Raw genomic sequence first — 26,278 nt, forward strand, 5'->3', positions numbered from 1 at the left:
TTATTGAATTTTTTCCCATTGCTTCACAAGACTTAGGTGGATTTGTTTTCTTATAGCTCCAAGAGACTTTTGTGGCTTGGCAGGATCAATACCCTTAAGATGGATGTCCTCCCCTGCTTTCTATACTGGTTCCAAATGATCCCTGTTCATCTCCCTGCCTCATATTTTCAAAAACTTCACTGCATGTTCTAAAAATTTATCTGGAATTCAGCTCGTCCCGGAATTTGTTTTGTGACGTTGTCCGTCCCGAAGTATCAAGGCGGGGAAAGAGTACCAGATGATTCTTTTTACCACAAAGCAGCAGTGTTCACACGAATCCTTGACTGGTTTCACCACTCTTCGTCCAATTTGTGGGTTCAACTGGAAGGTCACATGAATCCTATAGACCTCTGCACCCTTCTGTAGACCCCACCTGCTCTCCGTGAGAGCCCCTCCATCCCCGTTGACCTAACTCGCCAGACACGCCACATGTGGGACCTCATGATACCCACCTTTAATTTATCTAAATACCTAGGCTAAATGACCACCGGAGCCTAGGTGGTCATGATACCAATTATCATAATATATGTGTCAAAGCAGAGCTATAGATTTAACAAATAATGTGCAAAAACACCGAAGATTTTTGCACATTTTTTGTTAGATCTATAGCGATGCTTTGACACATATATTATGTAAATTGGTATCACAATTTTTTAGCAAGCTGCTTTTTGAGTCTTACTTACGTAACGTGTATTTCTCTACACCGTTTTAAGAATACAGAAGACTCTCCTGGGTTCTCTAGTCGGATTTGCCACTAACGACAGCTTCTTTCTCCGCGATGTCCCTTCACAATTCTTAACAGTGGCTGCAAAAGCAACAGGCCCTATCTTACTTCCAGTCTATCCCCTCGCTACCGGACATCCTAGCCAAACCAACTGACTTTGAATCTCTGCTTCTGCAGAAGGATCCACCAACACATGTGGTCTCCCAGCTATATTCTCTTATACTGGTGGCTGCACTCCCAGGCCTTCCTTCATACACGAGAACTTGGGAAAAGGATCTTCAACAGACTCTCCCCCCTTTGGACTGGCATTGTTTTATCTTGACCCATAAACTGTCATTGGCCACAAAAACTCAATAAAAAGGGTTTAAATTAGTAACCAGATGATATAGTTACATATAGTTACATAGTAGGTGAGGTTGAAAAAAGACACAAGTCCATCAAGTCCAACCTATGTGTGTGATTATATGTCAGTATTACATTGTATATCCTTCTATGTTGCGGTCGTTGAGGTGCTTATCTAATAGTTTCTTGAAATTGCCGCTCTTACAGTAAAGAACCCTTTATGTAGTTTAACCACTTCCCGCCCACCTTATAGCGGATTGACATCCGCGAAGTGGTTCTGTTATCCTGACTGGGTGTCATATGACGTCCAGCAGGATAACATGCCGCCGTGCACCCGCGGGGGCGCGCATCGCGGCAATCGGTGTGTCAGCCTGACACACTGCTCCACCGATCTTGGTAAAGAGCCTCCGTGTTCAATCACGGCTGATCACGCTGTCAATAGGAAGAGCCGTTGATCGGCTTTTCCTCACTCACGTCTGACAGACGCGAGTACAGGAGAGCCGATCGGCGGTTCTCCTGACAGGGGGGGTCTGCGCTGATTGTTTATCAGCGCAGCCCCCCCCCAGATCACCACACTGGACCACCAGGGATCGCCATTAGGACCACCAGGGAAGGGGCAACATGTGGATGGCCAGGTATGTACCCCATGGCCATCCACATGTGCCCAATGTGCCCAATCTGTGCCAATCAGTGCCCACAAATGGGCACTGATTGGCACCATTATGTTTTAGTTATGTCCAGCAATGCCACCAATAAATTTTATCAGTGCCACCTGTCATTGCCCATTGGTGCCACCTGTCATTGCCCATCGGTGCCACCTGTCAGTGCTAATCTGTGCCCATCAGTGCCCAGCAGTGCCCACCTATCAGTGCCCATCAGTGGCACCTATCAGTGCCACCCATAAGTACCCATCAGTGCCACCAATATGTACCAATCAATGCCACCTACAAGTGCCCATTGGTGCCACCTATGAGTGCCCATCAGTGCCGCCTATGAGTGCCCATCGGTGCCATCTATGAGTGCCCATCAGTGCCGCATACCAGTGCCACCTATCAGTACCCATCAGTCCCACCTATCAGTGCCCATCAGTGCCCATCATCAGTGCCCATCAGTGCCACCTCATTGGTGCCACCTCATCGGTGCCCATCAGTGCCGCCGTATCAGTGCCCGTCATTGAAGAAGAAAACGTACTTATTTACAAAAAATTTTAACAGAAACAAAGAAAAACTTGTTTTTTAAAAAAAATTTTGGTCTTTTTTTATTTGTTGCGCAAAAAATAAAAACCGCAGGGGTGATCAAATACCACCAAAGGAAAGCTCTATTTGTGGGAACAAAATGATAAAAAATTTGTTTGGGTACAGTGTAGCATGACCGCGCAATTGTCATTTAAATTGCGACAGCGCTGAAAGCTGAAAATTGGTCTGGGCGGGAAGGTGTCTAAGTGCCTCGTATTGAAGTGGTTAAAGTTAAACCTCTTTTCTTCTCATTTTATTGATACAATGGTACAAGTGTCCATTGGTTCTCCATCAATTTAACCGCAACATTCCTGATACCTGTTGGTGGTCTCACATTTCAAAGGGCACTAGGCTCCACAACTGGTGGGAATGCCTCCCTATATGGACGTTCTGGACACAGATTTTCTATTTGTACTGTAAACTTATGGTAACTTATGTTCACACATTCCCCAGGACAGCCCTTCTATCCATGATTCCTGGCCCTTTCAAATCAGCGAAAAAAACATTCCCATGCACTTTGTCGCTGCAGCCAGAGCAGTCATTCCCTGTCACTGGAAATTGACTTCCGTACCCTCCCTTAGGGAGTGAAGCAGAACAGCTATTGGCACAGGAAGGGAAGAGCAGTTTTCTCACACCTGAACTGCATGGTCCATGTTCTGTTACTCATTCAGGTTCCTGGTTTGGGCTGGCAGAGATTCTAACACTGCCTTTTCCCAGCCATAATGGAGTGTCTCTGCCCTTTTCCCTCTCCCTGTCCTGGCTTTTGCTCCTCCCTTTTGCTCTTAAGCCCTCCTCCCTCCTTTTGCTGTTTTTCTTTACTAACTTACATCCTCTGTTATGCGAATACATTATGGACATTAGGGACATCTATTATGTAGATGTGTTCCCCAATGCAGTTAACATGATTGTTTGAATTCCATATGTTTCCATGATGTTATCTGTTATCAACATAAATGTTTTCTATACACTAATCTGATACTGTACAGCTATGGTATGCTATTGTTATACATTAAAGTGGTGTTCCGGCCGAAATTATATTTTTTAAAGGTCTGTTTTGTTAGTTTATAGCAGTAGTTTGTTATTTTCTAAACTTACAGCAGGCCATGGCCATCTTAAGTGTGGGCATCTGAAGCCAGACTGTATTTCTTCCTGGATCTCATCCTTGCAGATCTCGCACATGCTCAGTGCAGCACAAGCAGTGTAATAGGTTTCAGGTCAGGTTTCCATAGCAACGGCAGTTTCAGAGGAAGTTGACGCCCCTTCCAAGAAGGCATTGCAAACAGGAAATGATGCGATGGGCCGCGGCCAGGGAGGAGGAAGTGAAAAATGAATACAGCAGATATACAGTAGGTGCTGAGAAAAAACAGTGCACAGTTTAGTGAGGGATGCTGAAGAGTTGTAAAAGTGGGTGGAACTCCACTTTAAATCTTGATTCTATGCAAATGTCCCTCGCAATGGAATCTCTCTTTTGACTCTCTCCTCTGTTTCTGTTATTTGTATCTATAAAGCCTTAATAGAATATGATTGAACAAAAAATAATCCATCCTTAAAAAAAAAGACACATCCAGAGAATATACATATAGATACCGCTCACCACAAGGAATCCTCAGTAGCGGCACTCACAACATTATGATGTCATCAGAAACAGGCTCTGCCCCTTTACTTGTTGTGCCCAATAGCAGAACTTCCTCAGAAGGTGCATAGAACATATGCGTGCCAGGCCCCAGGGCAGCTTTGGAGATGGAAGAAGGAGGGGGGCGTTCATACAAACTGACAACTCCTCCACGTATAGATTGCATATAGGAGACAAGGTTGGAGTGGGTAGCGCTGCACTATCAGGTTATTGATTACTTTGGAAGGTGTAGTAAGATCAATTTTTCAGTGTCAGCTTGCTCCCAGAGGTGATTACACATAATTGCACAGATTGTTGTTGCTATGCTATGCATGCATTGCAGGTTTGAATGAGCAAAGATACCTGGGCATCTCAAGCGCAATTTGTGAACCTATGCAAGTGTTATTATAATTATTGTTTTTAATATACAGGATTTATATAGTGCCAGCAGTTTGTGCGGCACTTTGCAATATAAAGCGAAACAGTAGAATTACAATTGAATTTAAATTCAAGAGGGTTAGGAGGACCTGTACACAAGATCTTACTATATAATCTATTGTTCAGAGCATATGGTGCAATTCAGGTGTCAAGATACTTAATGCTAGTATGCTGCACTCCTAATGTGACCAGATATGTGAAAACTGCACATAGGAGATTGGACTTCAACCTAATTGAAAAAATACAATTTATTCTAAACACACAAATGCAGCCTACATGCATGGAAAGTGGAAAACAAACTAACTACCTAACTACTCTATGTATAAATACAGTGGAGAAAGGGAAACAGGTTTTTTTTCATTTTTAATACTTGCCACCACTTACACAGCACACACTATCAGGGCCAAAACTGGGGGTGTGGTGGGGGGGGCACGTGTCTCACATCTAGAGGGGTGCCGCCCCCACCAGCACTGGGAACCGCTGCTCTAAGGGTGCCAATGCTGCCGATCAAGTCTAATATACAGGCGGCGCCCACTGCATAATTCAGCAGATACCAGAGAAACAAATAGAAGGAGGGAGACTGCACAGCCCATTAGCGCTGAATCACTTTGATCCTCCTGACGGCCTGATAGAAAAGCATTCCTGAGCAATGCTTCAATTACTGTATGGGGGGGCTGCAGAGGAGACCCTGAACTGAGGGGTGATGCAGAGAAGGCCCTGAACTGAGAGGGGGGTGCAGAGGAGGCCCAGGACTGGGGGGTGAAGAGGAGGCCCTGGATTAGAAGAGGGTTGGTGTGGCAAATATACTGAATCAGGAGGGGGGTGCAGAGGAGGCCCTGGACTAGGAGGGGAGGGCAAAGGAGGCCTTGGACTGGGGGGTGCAGAGGAGACCCTGGCCTAAGAGTGGGGTGCAGAGGAGGCCCTGGACTTGAAAAGTTGGTGTAGCAAAGGACCTGGATTAGTAGGGCGGGGTGCAGAGGAGGCCTTGGACTAGGAGGGGGGGTGCAGAGGAGGTCCTGGACTAGGAGGGGGGGTGCAGATGAGGTCCTGGACTAGGAAAAGGGGGTTGGTGTGGGAAAGACCCTGGATGGGGGGTACAAGGGAGATACTGGACTAGGGGAGGGGGTGCCTGGAGATCCCAGATTAGGAGAGAGGGTGTCTGGAGGCCCTAGACCAGGACAGCAGGTGTCTGGAGGTCCTGGACTAGGAGAGGGGGATCATGGAGGCCCTCTGGACTAGGAAAGAGGGTGCCTGAAAGATCTGCCAGCTTCAGAGAGAAAGAACCTGGACTTAAAGCCTGGGCTGAGGAAGAGCCTTCCTGGGCCTTGGAGGATGATCCTGGAGTCAGAGAGTTCATAACATAAATGGGGACATTCATCAATTGTTACAAGTAATGCCAAACAGAAGCAGAGAGGTTGTGTGCCAGATTTATTAATTACCCGACATCTCTTCTTTCCTGCTGTCTGACCCACATGACAGTTAGGCCTCATTTACATAGAGCATATGCATCCTATCCGTGTGATGGCCATTTCCACATGGGGATGCACAGGTAAAAATTGGCCTGGGCGGGAAAGGTGTCTAAGTGCCTGGTATTGAAGTGGTTAAGGTTAGCTGTGTATAGAAAAGAATATGTAATAGAACTTTTTTTTTTTTTTAATGAGTGTACTGAGGTTTGTACATACTCTCTTGTGGCACAGTCATTAAAGCATATGGCCTAGACATGTGCATGCTGAAAAAAAAAATAGTTTTGTTTTGATTCGTCAATCTAGTTATTTCGTTTAGTTAAATTCAGTTGATTTGTTCAATTCGGTTTTGGAATTCGTTTTCAGAATTTTCAAATTTTCTTCAAATTTACAGATCTTTTCGATTTGAAACAATCACATCTATAAATTTTCAAATCGGTCGAAATGAACATTTTATATTGTTTTCGATTCGAATGCAGCAAAGTGAACAAACAAAAGAAAAATCTTCATCAAATGATTACAATGACTCTTGAAATCACCTTTGGCTTAACAAAAACAGAATTATTTTGAAATGGTACTCTAATAACACACACAGTCTTTGATTTCAACAATATGTGTAGTGAGAATTCGACTGAAGTTCAATGTAAAATTCGATTCGAATTTCAGTCTGAATTTTGTTACCTTATTCAGAGCATTCAATAAAATTTGTTTATATTGTAATTCGGGTATTCAGATATATCTGAATCTCTGAATAACAAAAAATTTGTCCGAATATTAATTTGGAATGAAGCAAACTGCACATATCTAATATGGCACTTTAAGACCATCCCACTGTTGATGCCATCTGACCACACCCACAGTTTTGTTGTGGAGCGCAATATTACCATTTTTCTTTGTGGGGGGGCCTTGGTGCAAAAAAACTACCAGCCCTGGGTGCCAGATGTGCTAGCTACACCACTGCACACTATAGTATACCATATGAATGCTTTACCCTGTGCATTTGTGTCCATGCAATATGGGTGCAGAGTAAATACTGTAAGGCTAGGGTATGTGCATCAGTTTTTTAGTCTTAGTAAACCAGACCTTTAATGTCAGCACTAATTGCTCATGGTAATATACAGAGGTTCTATTGCTGTTTTTTTAGGATACCAGTAGATGCATTAGAGAGTATTCCAACTTGTTTGTTTTTAAAAAAAAAAATTACTACAAATGTGAAATAAGCTGAAAATGCTGGTACAAGCTTAAACCTGCATGATTTCATGCTCGTTTACAAAATATACAAAAAACGTATGTCGCATTTGCAGTGCAATTCATTGTAAATGGCACACCAAATGCAGCAAAAAAGACATCCGTATTTTGCACAAAAAATACATATAAAATTCTGCAAAATGCATGGTTAAAAATGTGCAAAGCTTGATGCTCAAAAAGTTGTATGAGCTACCTTGCTAGCTTTGTTAAGCATAGGGAAGCCCATTGAAATGAATGGGCTGCCCTATATATGTGGCAAAGAAAAGACACATATGTACTGCAAAGTTTAGCAAATTATTCCAAATTTTAGGAAAATGTAAAAAGTTTTTTTGCACATGGCATATTTTGTAGCCTATTTGAATCTTCTTAGTCACACACAATAGAATTCATTTGGCCTAGCCACTTATTCTTTGACTTCATTTATGTTTTTAAAGGCCGTAACAATTCGTTGTTGAATTATGAAATTTAAGTTGAGGACTGCAGTTAAGGTGTGCAAATTTTCCATGACTCTTTGAGTTTTTGTGTTCTGTCGTGAAAGGTGGTCCATATATTGCAGATATGTTCTAATGCATATCTAACAATATTGCTTATCCTTGCCCATTCCAAGTGTTAAAAATGGCTCATGCTGTGTTCAGCCCAGCTATGTTTCAGTTTCTGTGTGTAGATGTTTTCTATATAAGAACTGTGAACTTCCTTCACAGTTGTGTAAGTGGTATTGATATCGTGTTGTCAGAACATATAGCACAAGTGCACTATATATGTGCTATATGTGGTTTAAAAGACAAAAAGGACTTTTAAGCAGTTGGCAGTAGTCATTTCTGCACAGGAAATGGTTGGAAGAGCTTGAATGAAGATTCATAGTGGACAGGTAAGCTTAAGTTGAGTGTTTGTAGAACACAGATCTGGTGCTTATTCCTACTTTGTATGGGGGCTGTACAAACCAAGATGAAGCGGTTTCCTTTTCTGCCTAGAAATTAATTTTGCTCCTAGCAAAACTATCTCTTGGTACAGGTGCAAGCTAACCATTTCCAGTTGATACTGAGACAGCTGATACATCATTTTTCCACGCATGAAGAAAAACAGGGACCTTTCCAATGAATCAGTAAAATGGCTGTTAAGAGGCACCTTGCACCTGCTTTAAGACAAGTTAGTTGGAAGCAAATTAGATACATAGTTGGGTAAAAAACTCATGTGGGATGCAAAACAAAATAAGTATTTATTGGTTTCTACTCCAGTAAAATTATGATTAATTCAGTTAACATATAAGGCATTTACAACTTATGTTTTTACTTTATAGAAGCCCCTTATTAAGAAATAATTGATATTTAAATATATAGAAAAGAGCTAAATAGAATACATGTCAAAATGCCAAGTACTCACTATGTATAACATATATATATATACATAGTATATAATATATATATAATATATAATATATAATATATATTATATATAATATAAATACATTCATTACTGGGTGCAGTAATCTTATCAAAAGAATGATTTTGAAAGTAATGGGCCACCTGCACATGGGCACCTGAGCCCATGCAATGTAAATTCCAGTGTATTTCCCCAACCCGGAAAAGCAAGGTGTGAAATTTTCTATTTTTTGCATAGGCCTGTACACTGTACAAAAATGTTTATACAGTGGTACCTTGGATTACGAGCATAATTTGTTCGAGAAGAATGCTTGTAATCCAAAGCACTCGTATATCAAAGAGAGTTTCCCCATAGGAAACAATGGAAACTCAGATAATCCGTTCCAGTGGCACTGCTACTGTATGCAGTACCACATGTAACCAAAGGTGGGGGGGGGGCGCCGGAGACATTCATAGACACTCGGGGACGGAGTGTTTCCGAGTGGGTTTTTTTTCTGAGCGGCTCCGAAGGGCTCCGAGTGTCACCGGCGCCCCCCGCACCTTTTGCCAAATGCGGTACTGCACACCCCAGAGGCTTGAACCCTGCTCATTTTGCGAGACAACTCTCGCAAACTAGCTCATATTGCAAAACGATCATAAACCGCGTTACTCGCAATCCGAGGTATTACTGTACTAACACTGGCATATACCTGAGTACATCTCCACACAGCCATCCTGTTCGATAGGCAGCTGTGCACAGTACCTGGTCTTTCTGGATGGAGGAAATACACTGGGAATTTCATCTCACAGGCTCAGGCACCGGTATGCATATACTATACAACAGAGATTTTGTAAAAATGTATTCTCATGATTTGCTGGCAATTAATTTTCTAACAAAATAAGCTGCTAATTAAATTCAGTGACAATACAATAACTCAAACATTAGTTTAAAAATAAGTTATAAAGTGGGAAAGGGTTATAAGTTGAATATATAACTGGCCGAGGAGCCTTATTTTGTGCAGAAATAGCACCATGTTTTATGAGCCATGTAATTATAAATAAAACTATTTTAAAGTGTTACTAAACCCTCAACAGTAAAGTCAGTGTGTATATGCAGTAAGCATGCTTGTTATACTCACTGTGGAACCTAAGGGGTTAATCCTCCACATTGTGTAAAAAGTCTGTTTGATCCTGTGTTCTCTGATCCTCCCCTTCTTACAAAGTCCCCAATCCATCTCCTGATAGCACAGAGCCTCAGGGGTACTCTGCACATGCTCAGTTTGGTGTGTATTGCTAGAGAGTTTTTTTTTTCTTGGGAGGGTGCATGTGATCGGCACAGGGCCAATCAGCACTGCCCAGACAGAGGGTCAGGGGTCCTGCATCCTCATAGAACAATCAGGGGTGATGAAAACTATTCCTATAAGCTTTAACCAGACATTCATAGAAGCCATAAGACTGCTATATACTGCTGATGATAAAAGGTATTTAGCAGTTTATATTTACTAAAATATTTGCATTTCCATGTTCTGTGTACTGTGTGAGACCGGATAAAGTGAATGCAGGATCCTGGGTTTAGTAACACTTTAAATTTCACTATATTGAAAAAAAAAAAAAAAAAAAAGCTTTTTTACTCTAAGGAAACCCATCATAAATCATTTAAATCCATATATAGACATGCAATGTCGAAGAACTCCTGATAGCTTGATTATTCTTTTCTTTGATGGTATATCAAGCCCTTTCCACAACTTTAACGATATCTAGAAACATGCTATCCTTTCAAAGGAATCTGCGTGCTAGATGTTCCGGATTAAAATTGTCTATCATCTGTGATGTTCATCGAATGCTGCATCTTCTTATTTCATTTATGTCTTCTTTCCAAGCGAGAATATCCAGGTTTCGGTTGGATCTATTTTAAGGTGAATTACATAGCCTAATATCTTTCATTTGTTTCCATACATTTCAATCCATTAATAATTTCATTTACTTTAATGATTGTTTGTATGTATTCTGATAAACATTGTTACCTCCTGTTTTGTGTGCGTGTTCCTCCATTGTTGTGTGTGTGCCTTTCCCACAGGGAAATCTACCTCCAGATTACAGGATAAGCCTGATCGATATTGGTCTCGTTATTGAGTACCTCATGGGTGGAGCCTATCGTTGCAATTACACCAGAAAAAGATTTCGAACTCTGTATCACAATTTATTTGGGCCCAAACGAGTAAGTAAATCATTTTATATTATAATTATAAATTGTAATACATGAATGCATTACCTTTCTACAAAGGCTATACATTACATTCATGCTGTGCGTCCCAGATCCTCCAGCATGGCCCATTCCAAAATGTACAAAATACTCTGTTCTTGAAGTTTTTTCTACCTTCCACAGCAAAATATCCTGGTATTTAAATACAATTTCTTTAACTGTGTATTGGAATGTTTATCAAGAAAGTAAGCTGTTTTACTTTATGGTGTGGATGATGTTAAAGGTCCTGTTGTTTTCTTTTTTTTTTTAAGTAACATTTTTTAATTAAAAAATCAAAGATTCCACACTTCCCAGATAGAATTATGTTTTTCCACAATATCATTAAGTCTAGCCGTAGGCAGTTCCATTATTTCCACACCTGCTGTCTTCTAATGTCATACAGTATATATATATTTAGTGAACACCTTACGTGCTTGCATGTTGATTTAAAAAATTAGAAAAAAGAATCACTGTAAAAAAAAAAATAAATAAATAAATATATATATATATATATATATATATATATATATATATATATATATATATATATATATATATATATATATATATATATATATATATATAATTTTTTTTTTTTTTTCTGTTAAGAAAGACACTGGTAGAACTGCTATGGTATCAGAGGTTTCACCACACTCTGGATCAAAATCTTTTATATGTGCCTGTCTGCTACCCACTTATAGTATCTTACATTACTGTGATACTGCAAGAGTCAAGAGTCATGAGCAAGAGTCATGAAAATCTCCTTATTCTCAAGAGTAGGGATGAGCCGAACACCCCCTGTTCGGTTCGCACCAGAACTTGCGAACAGGCAAAAAATTTGTTCGAACATGCGAACACCGTTAAAGTCTATGGGAAACTAACATGAATAATCAAAAGTGCTAATTTTAAAGGGTTATATGCAAGTTATTGACATAAAAAGTGTTTGGGGACCTGGGTCCTGCCCCAGGGGACATGGATCAATGCAAAAAAAAGTTTTAAAAACAGCCGTTTTTTCGGGAGCAGTGATTTTAATAATCCTTAAAGTGAAACAATAAAAGTGCAATATTCCTTTAAATTTCATACCTGGGGGGTGTCTATAGTCTGCCTGTAAAGGGGTGCATGTTTCCCATGTTTAGAACAGTCTGACAGCAAAATGACATTTCAAAGGAAAAAAGTCATTTAAAACTACTCGGGGCTATTAATGAATTGCTGGTCCAACAATGCACACAAAAGTTCATTGATAAAAACGGCATGGGAATTCCCCACAGGGGAACCCTGAACCAAAATTTAGAAAAAAAATGACATGGGGGGGTCCCCCTAAATTCCATACCAGGCCCTTCAGGTCTGGTATGGATATTAAGGGGATCCCCGGCCAAAATTTTTAAAAAAATGGCTTGGGGTCCCCCTCAAAATCTATACCAGACCCTTCAGGTCTGGTATGGATTTTAAGGGGAACCCCGCGGCAAAATTTAAAAAAAAATGGCATGGGGTCTCCCCAAAAATCCATACCAGACCCTTATCCGAGCACGTAACCAGGAACCAAACCTCCTGAACCAAAGAGTCTCATCCCCACAACCCTTGCCCGGTGGTTGTGGGGGTCTGCGGGCGGTAGGGGGCTTACTGGAATCTGGAAGCCCCTTTTAACAAGGGGACCCCCAGATCCCGGCCCTCCCCCTGTGTGAAATGGTAAGGGGGTACAAAAGTACCCCTACCATTTCACAAAAAAACTGTCAAAAATGTTAAAAATGCTTCTTTCTTCTATCTTCTATCCTCTATCTTCTATCTTCCTTTGGTTTCTTCCTCCATCTTCTTCTTCTGGTTCTTCCTCTGGTGTTCTCGTCCGGCATCTTCCTCTGCGGCGTCTTCTTCCCTTCTTCTCCTCGGGCCGCTCCGCATCCATGATGGCATGGAGGGAGGCTCCCGCTGTGACGCTTCTCCTCTTCTGATGGTTCTTAAATAACGGGGGGAGCGGGGCCACCCAGTGACCCTGCCCCCTCTGACGCATGGGGACTTGTACGGGGACTTCCCTGTGGCATTCCCCGTGACGTCAGAGGGGGCGGGGTCACCCGTTACATAATCCTGCCCACTTCTGACATCACGGGGAATGCCACAGGGAAGTCCCCGCCAAGTCCCCGTGTGTAAGAGGGGGGCGGGGTCACCCCCGCCGGAAGAAGAAGAAGATGGAGGAAGAAACCAAAGGAAGATAGAAGATAGAAGAAAGAAGATAGAAGATAGAAGAAGCATTTAAATAAAGGAATTGTCAAAAACTGTCTCTTGTCATTTTTAACATTTTTGACAGTTTTTTGTGAAATGGTAGGGGTACTTTTGTACCCCCTTACCATTTCACACAGGGGGGAGGGCCAGGATCTGGGGGTCCCCTTGTTAAAGGGGGCTTCCAGATTCCGATAAGCCCCCCACCCGCAGACCCCCACAACCACTGAGCAAGGGTTGTGGGGATGAGGCCCTTGTCCCCATCAACATGGGGACAAGGTGTTTTGGGGGGCTACCCCAAAGCACCCTCCCAATATTGAGGGCATGTGGCCTGGTACGGTTCAGGAGGGGGGGCGCTCTCTCGTCCCCCCTATTTTCCTGCGGCCAGCCAGGTTGTGTGCTCGGATAAGGGTCTGGTATGGATTTTTGGGGGGACCCCATGCCATTTTTTTTTTTTATTTTGGCGTGGGGTTCCCCTTAAAATCCATACCAGACCTGGAGGGTCTGGTATAGATTTTGAGGGGGACCCCACGCCATTTTTTTTTTTTTAATTTGTCCGGGATTCCCCTTAATATCCATACCAGACCTGAAGGGCCTGGTATGAAATGTAGGGGGACCCCCCCCCCCGTCATTTTTTTTTTTTTTTAATTTCGGTTCGCGGTTCCCCTGTGGGGAATTCCCATGCCGTTTTTATCAATTCATTTTTATGTGTATTGTCGGACCGGCAATTCATTAATAGCCGCAAGTAGTTTGAAATGACTTTTTTTCCTTTGAAATGTCATTTTGCTGTCAGACTGTTCTAAACACAGGAAACATGCGCCCCTTTACAGGCAGATACCCCCCAGGTACGAAATTTAAAGAAATGTTACACTTTTATTGTTTCACTTTAAGCATTATTAAAATCACTGCTCCGGAAAAAACGGCCGTTTTTAAAACTTTTTTTGCATTGATCCATGTCCCCTTGGGCAGGACCCAGGTCATGTGCCCAAACACTTTTTTTGACAATACCATGCATATAAGCCTTTAAAATTAGCACTTTTGATTTCTCCCATAGACTTTTAAAGGGTGTTCCGCGGCTTTCGAATTTGCCGCGAACACCCCGAATTGTTCGCTGTTCGGCGAACTGGCGAACAGCCGGTGTTCGAGTTGAACATGAGTTCGACTCGAACTCAAAGCTCATCCCTACTCAAGAACTATGCTCCATAGAATAGTTACTGTAAATAAACAAAATCCTTTCAAACTTACCTTGTTGTTTTATCTTGACAGTGAACGATAAAAAAGGAGAGATTGGTAAATCAGTCTTGCTTAAAAAGCGGCCACTATGCCTACAATTTTGCCTGTCCTCGGCCATTAAATGCTATTTGTAAAGGGATTTTAAACTTTAATGGCATACATTTTCAATTATGCTAAAAGATTTAAATCACCAAAAGTGAAAGTTTTTTGCCATTCTTCTTAAAATGCTATATTTCTTTCTTCTTCCAAAACTGTGCCAGCAGCACTTGAATCTCTGTGTGATAAAGGATGAGTACCCTTACTATGCAATATATTATCTTAAATAGCACTCCATAGGCTTTAGTCTACCTAGTTTACAGTGTTCTTGACATAACAAATATTAGCACTGGATGAAATAAAAATAGTGAAAAACACATATGTATTAAACCACATCTGTATTAAACCATTTCCACAGTCTTAAGAACAGTTTTACCTTTGGGAAGCAAAGGATTGAAGAAATCAGCAGACAATATAAATCATTAGCTGTTGCCACCTTTTTCAGCAATAACTCAGTATCCCTAGCTCCCATACCATATTAACGTGTACTGATTACCTTTTATATTTTTTATGAGCCCATTAAATCATTTTGTATTTGAACGTTTGACTTCTTATGAAGCTTTAGACCATCCTACAAATTTTTGCCAATATAACATACTTTTTAGGTAAAGAAGCATTTTTCTTCAAATGTAATAATTTTTTTTTTCCTTTTCTATGTTGAAGAAAGGTTTTAGCAAGTTTTTCTTAACAACAAACCTTGAAGCAAACTTTGTAAAATAATTTCTGTTTTTTTTTTATTGTCTAAGGGCCATTTCACATATAAGCCTCTTGCACACGGGTGTGAGAAATACCACGTTTTAGACTAATCTGAACATAGGTGATAGGTGGATTCTTGTCTATGGAACAATGCACACAGCTGTATAAAGATCAGTAATAAAGTGCCGAGTACAAAGACATAAATTAAAAATCGAAAATTTTACATTTGAGTGCAGCAATTTATGCACGCATGTATAGGCATGCATACGCACCTACAGATGCATCTCAAAAAATTAGAAAATCATCAAAAAGTTCATTTATTTCAGTAATTCGATTCAAAAAGTAAAACTCATATATTATATAGATTCATTACACACAGAGTATTATATTTCAAGAATTTCTTTCTTTTAATTTTGATGATTATGGCTTGCAGGTAGTGAAAACCCAAAAATCAGTATCTCAGAAAATGTTAATATTACTTAAGACCAATAAAAAAAAAGTTTTTTTAATACAGAAATGTTGGCTTACTGAAAAGTTTGTCCATGTACAGTAAGTATAGTATGCACTCAATACTTGGTCGGGGCTTATTTTGCATGTATTCCTGCATCAATGTGACGTGGCATTGAGGTGATCAGCCTGTGGCACTGCTGAGGTATTATAGAAGCCATATTATGGGAAGGTTGCCTTGATAGCGGCCTTCAGCTTGTCCGCATTGTTCTTCCTTGTCCGCATTCTTTCTCTTGACAATACCCCACAAATTCTCTATGGGGTTTAGGTCAGGCAAGTTTGCAGGCCAATCACAGTGATAATATGATCATTAAACCAGGTATTGGTACTTTTGGCAGTGTGGGCAGGTGCCAAGTCCTGCTGGAAAATGATATCAGCATCTCTATAAAGCTGGTCAGCAGAGGGAAGCATGAAGTGCTCTAGAATTTCCTGGTAGAGGACTGTGCTAACTTTGGACTTGATAAAACACAGTGGGCCAACACCAGCATATGATATGGCTCCCCAAATCATCATTGACTGTGGAAATTTCACACTGGACCTCATGCAACTTGGATTCTGTGCCAGTCCACTCTTCCTCTAGACTATGGGACCTTGATTTCCAAATGAACTGCAAAATTGACTTTCATCCGAAAAGAGGACTTTGGACCACTGACCAACAGTCCAGCCCTTTTTCTCCTAAGCCCAGGTAAGACACTTCTGACATGGTCTCTGGTTCAGGAGTGGCTTGACACAAGGAATGCGACAGATGTAGCCCATGTCCTGGATACATCTGTGTGTGGTGGCTCTTGAAGCACTGACAAAAGCCGTAGTCCACTCCTTGTGAATCTCACCCAAATTCTTGAATGACCTTGAATGACCTTTGCTTCACAATCCTCTCAAGGCTGCGGTTGTCCCTGTTGTTTTTGCACCCATTTCTACCACACTTTTTCCTTCCACTTAACATTCCAATAATAAGCTTGGATACAGCACTCTGTGAACATCCAGCTTCTTTAGTGACCTTTTGTGATTTACCCGCCTTGTGGAGGGGTTTCAATGACTGTCTTTGGTACAACAGTCAAGTCAGCAGTCTTCCCCATGATTGTGTAATCTACTGAACCAGACTGAGAGAACATTTGAAGGCTCAGGAAACCTTTACAGATGTTTTGAGTTATTTAGTTGATTAGAGTGTGACACCATGAATCTACAATATTGAGCTTTTTCACAATATCCTGATTTTCTGAGATACCGAATTTTAGGTTTTCACTAGCTGTAAGCCATAATCATCAAAATTAAAAGAAAGAAATGCTTAAAATATATCACTCTGGGTGTAATGAATCTATATAATATATGAGTTTCACTTTTTGAATTGAATTACTGAAATAAATTAACTTTTTGATGATATTTAAATTTTTTGAGATGCACCTGTATATTGCAACGGCCATTAGCAGATAAAGAAGATTCTTATGCATGTATACACAAATGCATAATTTGTGCCTTTACATGCGTGCATGCAAGATCTTTAAGAAACCCTTTGAACTATATTTACATGGGTGTAAAAATGTTACTTATCTTATTTTGACTTTTTCTAGCACACATTTTCCAGAGTAATAATCAGTAAATACTTGTATATAACTGTCCTGTTGTTTTTCCAATACCTGCATCTGTCATATATGTATACCAATGTCCTTAGATGCAGAGTTTTGGATTTTGTGTTCTGAATGCAGTACAGGGTTACACACCTGTGCCAATGTCTCCATTGAAAACATTGCAGCTGCGTTCAGAGCTATAATAAAAAAAAAACATTTGTAAATGTGTCTTTTTACAGCCATATGAATGAAGCCTTATGGCCCGTACACACGATCCGAAAATTGGACAAAAAATACCGCTTTCAACGCGATTGTATGATTGGATCATTAGTACAGCTGATCACAACAGTTCATCCGAAATTATCTGATCAGGCAAACACAAAAATTTTGCTCGGGCGATATCAGATCGTACGATTTTCGTTTAATCAGTATAGTTGTCGTATGAAAATACAATACGAATACACTACAACACATGACATCACTTCCGATTTTTTGATCCATCATACGAGAATTTTCGTTACTTTCGTAAACTCTTCAGGTTCGATATACAACTAGCATGCAAAGAAAAACAGATGATCTACCGTCCGATTTTCTAATTGTGTGTATGGGGCAATACTCAGGATCTTTCAGTCAACAAGATCCTGATTGTAAACATCATTGCACTGCGCTGAAATGTGTATCACATCGACCCCTACTAAACAGCTGGAGTTTAGCGTGCAGACACTGTTTGGGCTGTGTGAATGGGCCCTAAATTTATAGAAAGTTCTAAATGTGCTGATAATGACAGTAAAGTCTTTAATAGCTCAGCAATCCATCATGCAAACTGATTTCTTTAAACGGACATAGGTTTTAAGAGCTATCCAGAAAGGAAAATTGTAGAGCGAGGTGGTGGGGCAAGGTAAGGGTATGGGCAAAGTGTTTTAAAAGATATGTAATGCATTGTCATGCCTAGCTGCCAGGTTGTATTGAAATATAAACAGTTGATTTGAAATGATTTGAAACGACGGGGCAGGTAATGGTATAAGCTGAAAATGTTAGCAAACTCTTTCTATGGTTATGGTAGATTGGAGCCACATATATTTTACGTGTTTGCGTAATTTCTTTATTATTATTTCCTAAACAGCCAAAAGCACTAAAGCTGTTAGGAATGGAGGTGAGTACAGTTTCTTTCGTTCACTTTCCTGTATTAAAGATAATATATCAACCACTGCCTTATTTTTGTTGATATATTCTGCATAAAAATATAATGATGTAATGTAAAAATAATCCTATCATGCAACTTTGTTGGTCAAAACTAATAGTCCTTTAATTCCTTAAAATATTTATAGGATGGACAATTCTATGGCAAGTAGACATGTGTAATTTGTTTCGGTCTGAATATAAATTTGGACAAATTTTTGTTTATTCGGAGATCCGGATGTATCCAACATAGATACAGTAACATAGTTAAAGTAGATCCAAAGTCAGATACGATGCCCGCCGCTACCACCAACCCCAAAAAAAACGTTCTGCACAGGACAAAGGCTCCTGTCTTTTGCCAGCTCCGCCATCTGACAGTTCTTAAAGTGATTTTAAAGTCTCGTTTTTTTTCCTATAAAAATAACAAACATGTCATACTTACCTGCTCTGTTGCAGTGGATTTGCACAGAGCAGCAGGGTCCCTCCTCCCTCAGGTCCCTCTTCTGTGATCCTGGTCCCCCCTTCCTGTTCAGTGCCCCCACAGCAAGCAGTTTGCTATGGGGGCACACAAGCCGAGTCACAGCTCCCTGTGTCCATTCAGACACGAAGCCCCAACCTGGCCCCACCCCTCTCTCCCCTGATTGGCTAGATGACTTTGATTGACAGCAGTGGGAGCCAATGACGCTGCTGCTGTGTCTCAGCCAATGCAGAAGGAGATTCTCGGATGGTTGAGACATTTGTGGACATCGCTGGACAAAGAGGGACCTCAGGTAAGCATTAGGGGGGCTGAGGGGCGCTGCTGCACACAGAAGGCTTTTTATCTTAATGCAAAGAATGCATTAAGATAAAAAACCTTCTACCTTTACAACCTCTTTAAATAGCTAAGGTGCAGAGCGATGTAATAGGGTGACCCCCGCCCCCTTGTGACATCATTGACCCAGCACACCCCAGTCAATGACATCACAAGGGGGCAGGGGACCCTTTCTTACTAAAGAACTGTCAGACGGAAGAATGGGCAGACAGCGGGAGACAGCGGGAGCCGATGGGCCTGGTATGGATTGGGGGGGGACCCCACACTGTTTTTTTTTCTGCATTTTTCCCTACCGGTATTCTTTTGTTTACATTCCAGCTGTCAGCGGGGAAGCTGCTCCTTAGCAACCCACTACTCTTCACACAGAATTTGAATATATTGATAATTTTTTGACTGATTCAAATTTGAATCATTCAGAAAATGTTGAATTCATTAAAAAATTAATAAACTAAACTAAACAAATCAACTAAATGAAATTAGTAACATAACAAATCTTTTCCAAACAAACCAAAACAAGTTTTTCTCTTCTGCACATGTCTAATGGCAAGTATCAACCTGAAGGTGGGGGCTTTATAAACAGTTTAGACACCAGGAACCAGTTTAATAAACGTAGTGTAGCATGTTTTTGTATAGCTTTGGCATGATTTTTAAGAATATTACTGTGAACCTTTATGACATTGATTAAGGCCGACTAATGTTTCAGAGCAGTTTTGCACATGCCTCTTGAAGGATTAGTGTATATTAATAATTATCTAAGTATTGATTATTTCAGAGCTCAAAACCTTAAACAGAAATATTTTACTAATAGCCCATTCCTTTGTTATTATGAGTAGTGAAGCTGTGCTTTCATAGAAATAGCTTTCTTCATCTTGATCCTAAAATCACACCACTGCCGCATAACTTTTTTCATTGTCTATATTTGGATTATTTATTATTTATTATTTATTATTATTTATGGGGCGGCACAGTGGTGCAGTGGGTAGCACTTTCACCTAGCAGTAAGAAGGGTCGCTGGTTCAAATCCCAACCACGACACTACCTGCCTGGAGTTTGCATGTTCTCCCTGTGCCTGCGTGGGTTTCCTCCGGGTACTCCGGTTTCCTCCCACACTCCAAAGACATGCTGGTACAATGTATATGTAAAAGCGCTGCGTAAAAAATTGACAGCGCTATATAAGTACCTGAAATAAATAAATAAAATTTATTATTTAGATGAAGTCTTACAGACATAAAAAAAGAGGTAAAAAAGACATCTGCATAATTTGAATCTCAAAGGGAAACTCAATGCAAACAGCTGAACTCTTTAAAATGTTTCCTGTTTCATCTACCAAAGAGATTTTATGCAGCAAATTTTACTAGTTACACACATTTTTCACATTGCACAGCCAGACAGGTGACACCTGTAGATTAAGTATTTATATTCCTGGTTTAGGAACTCAACCTCCCGTCATCACTAGAGATGAGCTTGGGTGACCTCCAAACTAATCTCTAACCAAACTCTTAACTTTTGCTGCGTTTTTTTTTACTCTGATGAACTAAAGGGCAAATTTGTTTATGTGAGCTACAAGCTGGATCATTTGTTTATGTGAGCTGTGGGGCAAGAATGATCCTCCCCACAGTTCATCAGAGTACAAAGAGTGTACAAGTTCAGAGTTTAACTAGAGATGAGTGAAAGGTGAAGTGAAATTAGGAGACCAGAACATTCCTGTTGCCTGTCAGCCATAAGGCCCATTTGTCATGACATTTAGAAGTTGTAAGATGGGCCTTGATATATGAGAGCTCCAACAAGAGATGGTCATTAAGAATATGAATAACATAATAACATCTTGTAGATGAAGTGGTTGTGTGGTTTTCCATCGTCTCACAACAGCTAGTCTGGCAGCAGTGTGGGTATGAGTTGTGATTGAAATATGATGAGGCAAGGCTGGAGTGATCACAGTTGCACCAGCATTTCACTGAATGATCTGCGAGTATGGAGGCAAGCCTGTAGGGAGTATAGTACCACTGATGAAATATCTTATGCAAGGATTCCCAGAATGAGAGGCATTTGGAAAATTTTAGTGGGGGCATAGAGAATAGAGTGCCATAGTAAACATAGTGAAGTTAAGGAGGCTCTTGTAATAGGTGATAGATTTTGATTTATTTTATAAGTCAGGTTGGAGGAGTAGATGGTAGATGAAGGAGATTCCCTTGGTTTAAGAGTCTGATTTTTATAGTGATGAAGCAAGTCCCAACAAAAGGAATGTTAGACCAGTTAGTTTTAAAGAGGATATTCCTGACTGAACAGAGTTGAGAGAAAGTGGAGTTTGTTCCTTCCAAAGAGATCTCCAACATGGTGGATACCTGTCATGATCCATTTTTTTTTAGTAATGAGTGGTGATGAGTTCCATGGAAGCAAGTATTCAAAGAAAAGTTTGGGGATGCCTCTGTAAATTTGTGGGATGACAAACCAACATGTTATGGTTGCTGTTATAGAACTGAGATATACAGTATCTCACAAATGTGAGTACACCCCTCACATTTTTGTAATTTTTTTTTATATTTTTTCATGTGACAACACTGAAGAAATTACACTTTGCTACAATGTAAAATAGTGAGTGTACAGCTTGTATAGCTGTGTAAATTTGTTGTCCCCTTAAAATAACTCAGCACACAGCCATTAACCTCCCTGGCAGTATGATTATTTCAGATTTTTGCGTCTCAAAGCGGTACAATTATTTTGCATAGAAATTTGGCGTTTTATATTGTAGGCCTGTAATTCTTAGCAATAACACACTTATATCTGTCCACCAAGAGTCTAGTAGATATCCCGGGTATGATGAAGTTTAAAACACAAAATCATAAATTATAATATAATAAATAAATATAAGTAATTTAAAAAAATAATAATATAATAATAATAAAATACATTTTCCCACGATTCACTATCGCTAAATTCTGAAAGTGTTCTAATTTATTATCGCTGTTTTCTAGCTGGTCTAAAGCCACTTTTGACATAAAGGGACACTTTTTGGTTGCTATGGACAATCTCAAGTTTCCAGGCAGAAAGAACAGTATATATAATATAAAAAATGATTTCATACAGTACTGTAATCTGTAAGAATCTGTCACACTTTTTCGGATCGGAGCATGTCACCGCTGACATCCGGCGCTCCATAGAGGTCTATGGAGCGTCCGTTCAGGTCCGCCTAAAAAACTGACAGGCGGACCTGAACGGATCGTCCGTGTGAAAGAGGCCTAAGAGTTGCTCTAACATGTGGGAAGTCAGATTGAGGAGAGAAAGCATCAGCTGGTGTCCGAATTAGGGTGTGGTTCTGAGTTAGAGTGTGGTTCTGAGTTAGAGTGGTCCAGGTTAAAGTCTTGAATAAAGGTGACTGAATTGATTAGCTACAGGTAATAATCTTCACCTGCATTGGGCTGGAATGTATTCAATTTGTTTGCTATTGTTCAAAATGTTAGATAGTAGCACAGTATCTTTTATTCTCCTGGGCACGTTTGAAGAGTAGGCCTTTCATAAGTGCTTTATAGGAGTTCCAAAGGACAGCATTATCAGTAAGCCCTGGTTCACACAGGGGCGACTTGTCAGGCGACTTAGCCGCCTGACAAGTCGCGTCCCGTTCTGTACTATGGAACCGTTCTAATAGGAGCGATTTCAGGCGACTTCCATTGACTTCTATATAGAAGTCATTTTGCAAGTCGCCGCTGAAGTCAGCGTGCAAGTCGTGTTGCCCCTGTGTGAACCGGCTGTAACTGAGCCAGCATCAATTTGAAAGATTTGTTGTAATTACAGTTTTATCTAGTATTTGGGGTGGGTAAGTAGGGATGCATTCAGATGCCAGATGGATTTGGGTTTACTATCCTGGGATGCAAATAGCTCAAGAGAAACTGAGGCATGGTCATACCATATGATTACCCCGATTTTGGAAGACTGAATAAATTGCAACAGACGTTTATTAACCAGGAATAGATCAATTCTGGAATATGTTTTTTGGGTGTGGGAATAAAAGGTATAGTCCCTCTGTGAGTCATTTAAAAATCGCGAAGAATCATGGGCTGTATTCCATTTACGGAGTTTGCTAGACGAATCTAAATTGGAATCTGGAACCTTAGATAGTCACCATAGATTTAACACCTTATCTGCAACCAGTAGCGGCCCATCCATAGGAGGCGCCCCCAAAGCTACTCATCAAAAAAAATAAATTAAAAAAAAATAAAAATGTCCCTTTAAGTGTGTGCGGGTTGTGGGGCACTGGACACTCAGGTGCTATGGAAAGCATTACGTCATCCCAATCATGTGATTGAGGCCAAGAAGATCTGTCAGTTGGCCTCTAGACTGCCCATGGAGCGCAGAGCTATGCGCTCCAAATACTCCCACTCTGACATTATGTGTCCTATGGTGGTTAGTGATTGGTGGGTCCATAGGACGTAGGGCGGTGCTTTCATCGGACCCGCCACATCACTTCCGATTTCTTGAGCGTCTGACAGCAGCGAAAAGTGAGGGCAGTCTGATCACAGACACTAAGTTCCAGTCTGCTTCCCCAGTAGCACAGAAGCACGGCTAAAGTGTCCGCTCTGGAAGTAGGGAAGAGGACATCTGATAGTGTATAAGCCTAGTGTGTGTATCTCTGTGTGTCTATTAGTCGGACTCGGACAGTGTGTTCCTGGAGCTGAGGAGGGGCTCTTCATTATGCAATGCAATGCTCTCCAGGTGTCAGGAGTAGCACAGACGTGTCCTGCTGGAGAGGGGAGGGGGGAGTGGAGAGAGAGGGGGGGGTCTCTTGGTTGTCCTCTGCTGTCACCATCCTGGTCTCCTATGGCCACACATCCCCTGACTTGTCCTTGGTATAGTCTGAGCTGTGACCTGTCATATGGGGGGGTGTATGAGGTCATAGCCCAAATCTCTGCATGGATTATTCTATGAAGTTTCCTCATCTTTCGCCTTTTATTGCAAGTTTTCTATAGGAGTTCACAAGTCATGTGACAGCTGTGTGTGGTGGTGTAGGTGTTATTCTGCAGTCAGCCACTCCATGTAACGCAAGCACGATTACAACGCACTGCATCGCATCTGTGTGATTTCTGACAGCACAGCGTGTCGCTTCCAAAGTACTCATACCTAAGCATTGTACTGCATCACATAATATGTACAGAGACGGGAGATCAGCTCAGGGATGATGAGAACCCCCCATAATGGGCACAGCAGGTGTACAGATCCAGGAACTCAGCACAGGGATGGTGGGAACCCCTCATAATGGGCACAGCAGGTATACAGACCCGAAAACTCATAACAGGGATGGTGGGAACCCCTCATAATGGGCACAGCAGGTGTACAGACCTGGGAACTCAGCACAGGGATGGTGGGAACACCTCATAATGGGCACAGCAGGTGTACAGACCCAGTAACTCAGTGCAGGGATGGTTGGAACCCCTCATAATGGGCAAAGCAGCCAGCAGGAGTACAGACACAGGAACTCAGCACAGGGATGGTGGTAGCCCCTCATATCGGGCACAGCAGGTGTACAGACCCAGTAACTCAGTGCAGGGATGGTGGTAACCCCTCATAATGGGCAAAGCAGCCAGCAGGAGTACAGACACAGGAACTCAGCACAGTGATGGTGGTAACCCCTCATATCGAGCACAGCAGGTGTACAGACCTGGGAACTCAGCACAGGGACAGTGGAAAACCCTCATAATGGGCACAGCAGGTGTACAGTCCCGGGAACTCCACACAGGGATGGTGGGGACCCCTCATGGGCACAGCAGCCAGCGGGTATACAGACCTGGGAACTCAGCACAAGGATGGTGGAAACCCCTCACAATGGGCACAGTGAGGCTGCAATTGATGGGCACAGTGAAACTGCACTTGATGTGCACACTGAGGCTGCACTTAATGTGCACAGTGAGGCTGCATTTGATCGGCACAGTGAGCTGCATTTCATAGGCACAGTGAGCCTTCGTTTCATGGGCATAGTGAGGATGCATTTCATGGGCATAGTGAGGCTGCATATGATGTGCACAGTGAGGCTGCATATGATGTGCACAGTGAGGCTGCATATGACGGGCATAATGAGGCTGCAATTGATGTGCACAATGAGGCTGCAATTGATGTGCACAGTAATGCCGCGTACACACGGTCGGACTTTTCGTCTACAAAAGTCCAACGGACGCTGACGGACTAAAGCTGGCTGGTAATCCGATCGTGTGTGGGCTTCTCCGGACTTTCAACTGACTTTTTTAGCCTCAAATCCGACGGACTTTAGATTTGAAACATGCTTCAAATCTTTACATCGTAACTACGACGGACCCCGAAATCCGCTCGTCTGTGTGCTAGTCCGACGGACAAAAACCCACGCTAGGGCAGCTATTGGCTACTGGCTATGAACTTCCTTATTTTAGTCCGTTGTACGTCATCACGTACGAATCCGTCGGACTTTTGTGTGGTCGTGTGTAGGCAAGTCCGTTCGTTAGAAAGTCTGCCGCAAGTCCGCCGAAAGTCCGCCGGAAGTCTGTCGGACAGGCTGTCGGACTTTTGTAGCTGAAAAGTCCGACCGTGTGTACGCGGCATAAGGCTGCAATTGATGGGCACAGTGAGGCTGCAATTGATGGGCACAGTGAGGCTGCATATCATGGGCATAGTGAGGCTGCAATTGATGGGCACACTGAGCAGGGCCGTAGATATTTTTTTTCCCGGGGGGGGTTCAGGTCTTTCAAACTTAAGGGCACCATTTACATTTTTATGTTGGGGGAGGTATGGTAAAAACATGTGACAGCAGAGTTGGGCCATGCGGCTTTGCAATGCAGCGCAGCAAAAAATATCCCCATTCAACTGAATAGAACGCAATGCATGCAGTTGTGGTGCGGTAGTGTACTCATTAGTACAGCAAGCTCCTCCTAAGCTCCCTAGTTTTTTTTTCCTTCAGCCCGCTGGGTTGAACTAAAAAAAACTTACCGTGTGAACCAGGCTCTAGATCTCGTTCATATATTCTAAATGGCCATGGAATGGCAAATATACCATGAATACCTACAGCCAGGATCCCAGATGTTCCAATTTTTGTCAGCTGCTCAGCCTGTTCACCTGAGTGATGGGCTGAAAAGAGCCACTGCTGTTAACAGGTATCTGCACATCCAGTGGTCCCCACCTTTAAGCTCCAGGGAACAAAGCAAAATACATTGGGGTGTGGCCTGGCGGGAACCCGGGCTGAGGTAGTTTCTCCCATCACTACTACATTACCATAGGACTCCGTGGATGTGTGGCACCAGGGATTTTTTTCCTCTCTTCTCTT

The 26,278-nt window shown here is 41.7% G+C and overlaps 1 protein-coding gene across 2 annotated transcripts in view; it reads left to right on the top strand.

Annotated features, from left to right (window-relative positions):
* TRPM3 (transient receptor potential cation channel subfamily M member 3) overlaps positions 1 to 26,278 on the top strand; it is a 579,111-nt gene that overhangs the window by 446,620 nt on the left and 106,213 nt on the right. For both annotated transcript variants that reach the window (XM_073634544.1, XM_073634551.1), the window contains exons 13-14: positions 10,537 to 10,677; positions 18,133 to 18,162. In XM_073634544.1, the coding sequence (XP_073490645.1) occupies positions 10,537 to 10,677; positions 18,133 to 18,162 (171 nt within the window). The remainder of the gene's footprint in view (positions 1 to 10,536; positions 10,678 to 18,132; positions 18,163 to 26,278) is intronic.

The sequence above is a fragment of the Aquarana catesbeiana genome, linkage group LG01 (assembly GCF_042186555.1).
Source record: "Aquarana catesbeiana isolate 2022-GZ linkage group LG01, ASM4218655v1, whole genome shotgun sequence".
Taxonomy (NCBI): domain Eukaryota; kingdom Metazoa; phylum Chordata; class Amphibia; order Anura; family Ranidae; genus Aquarana; species Aquarana catesbeiana.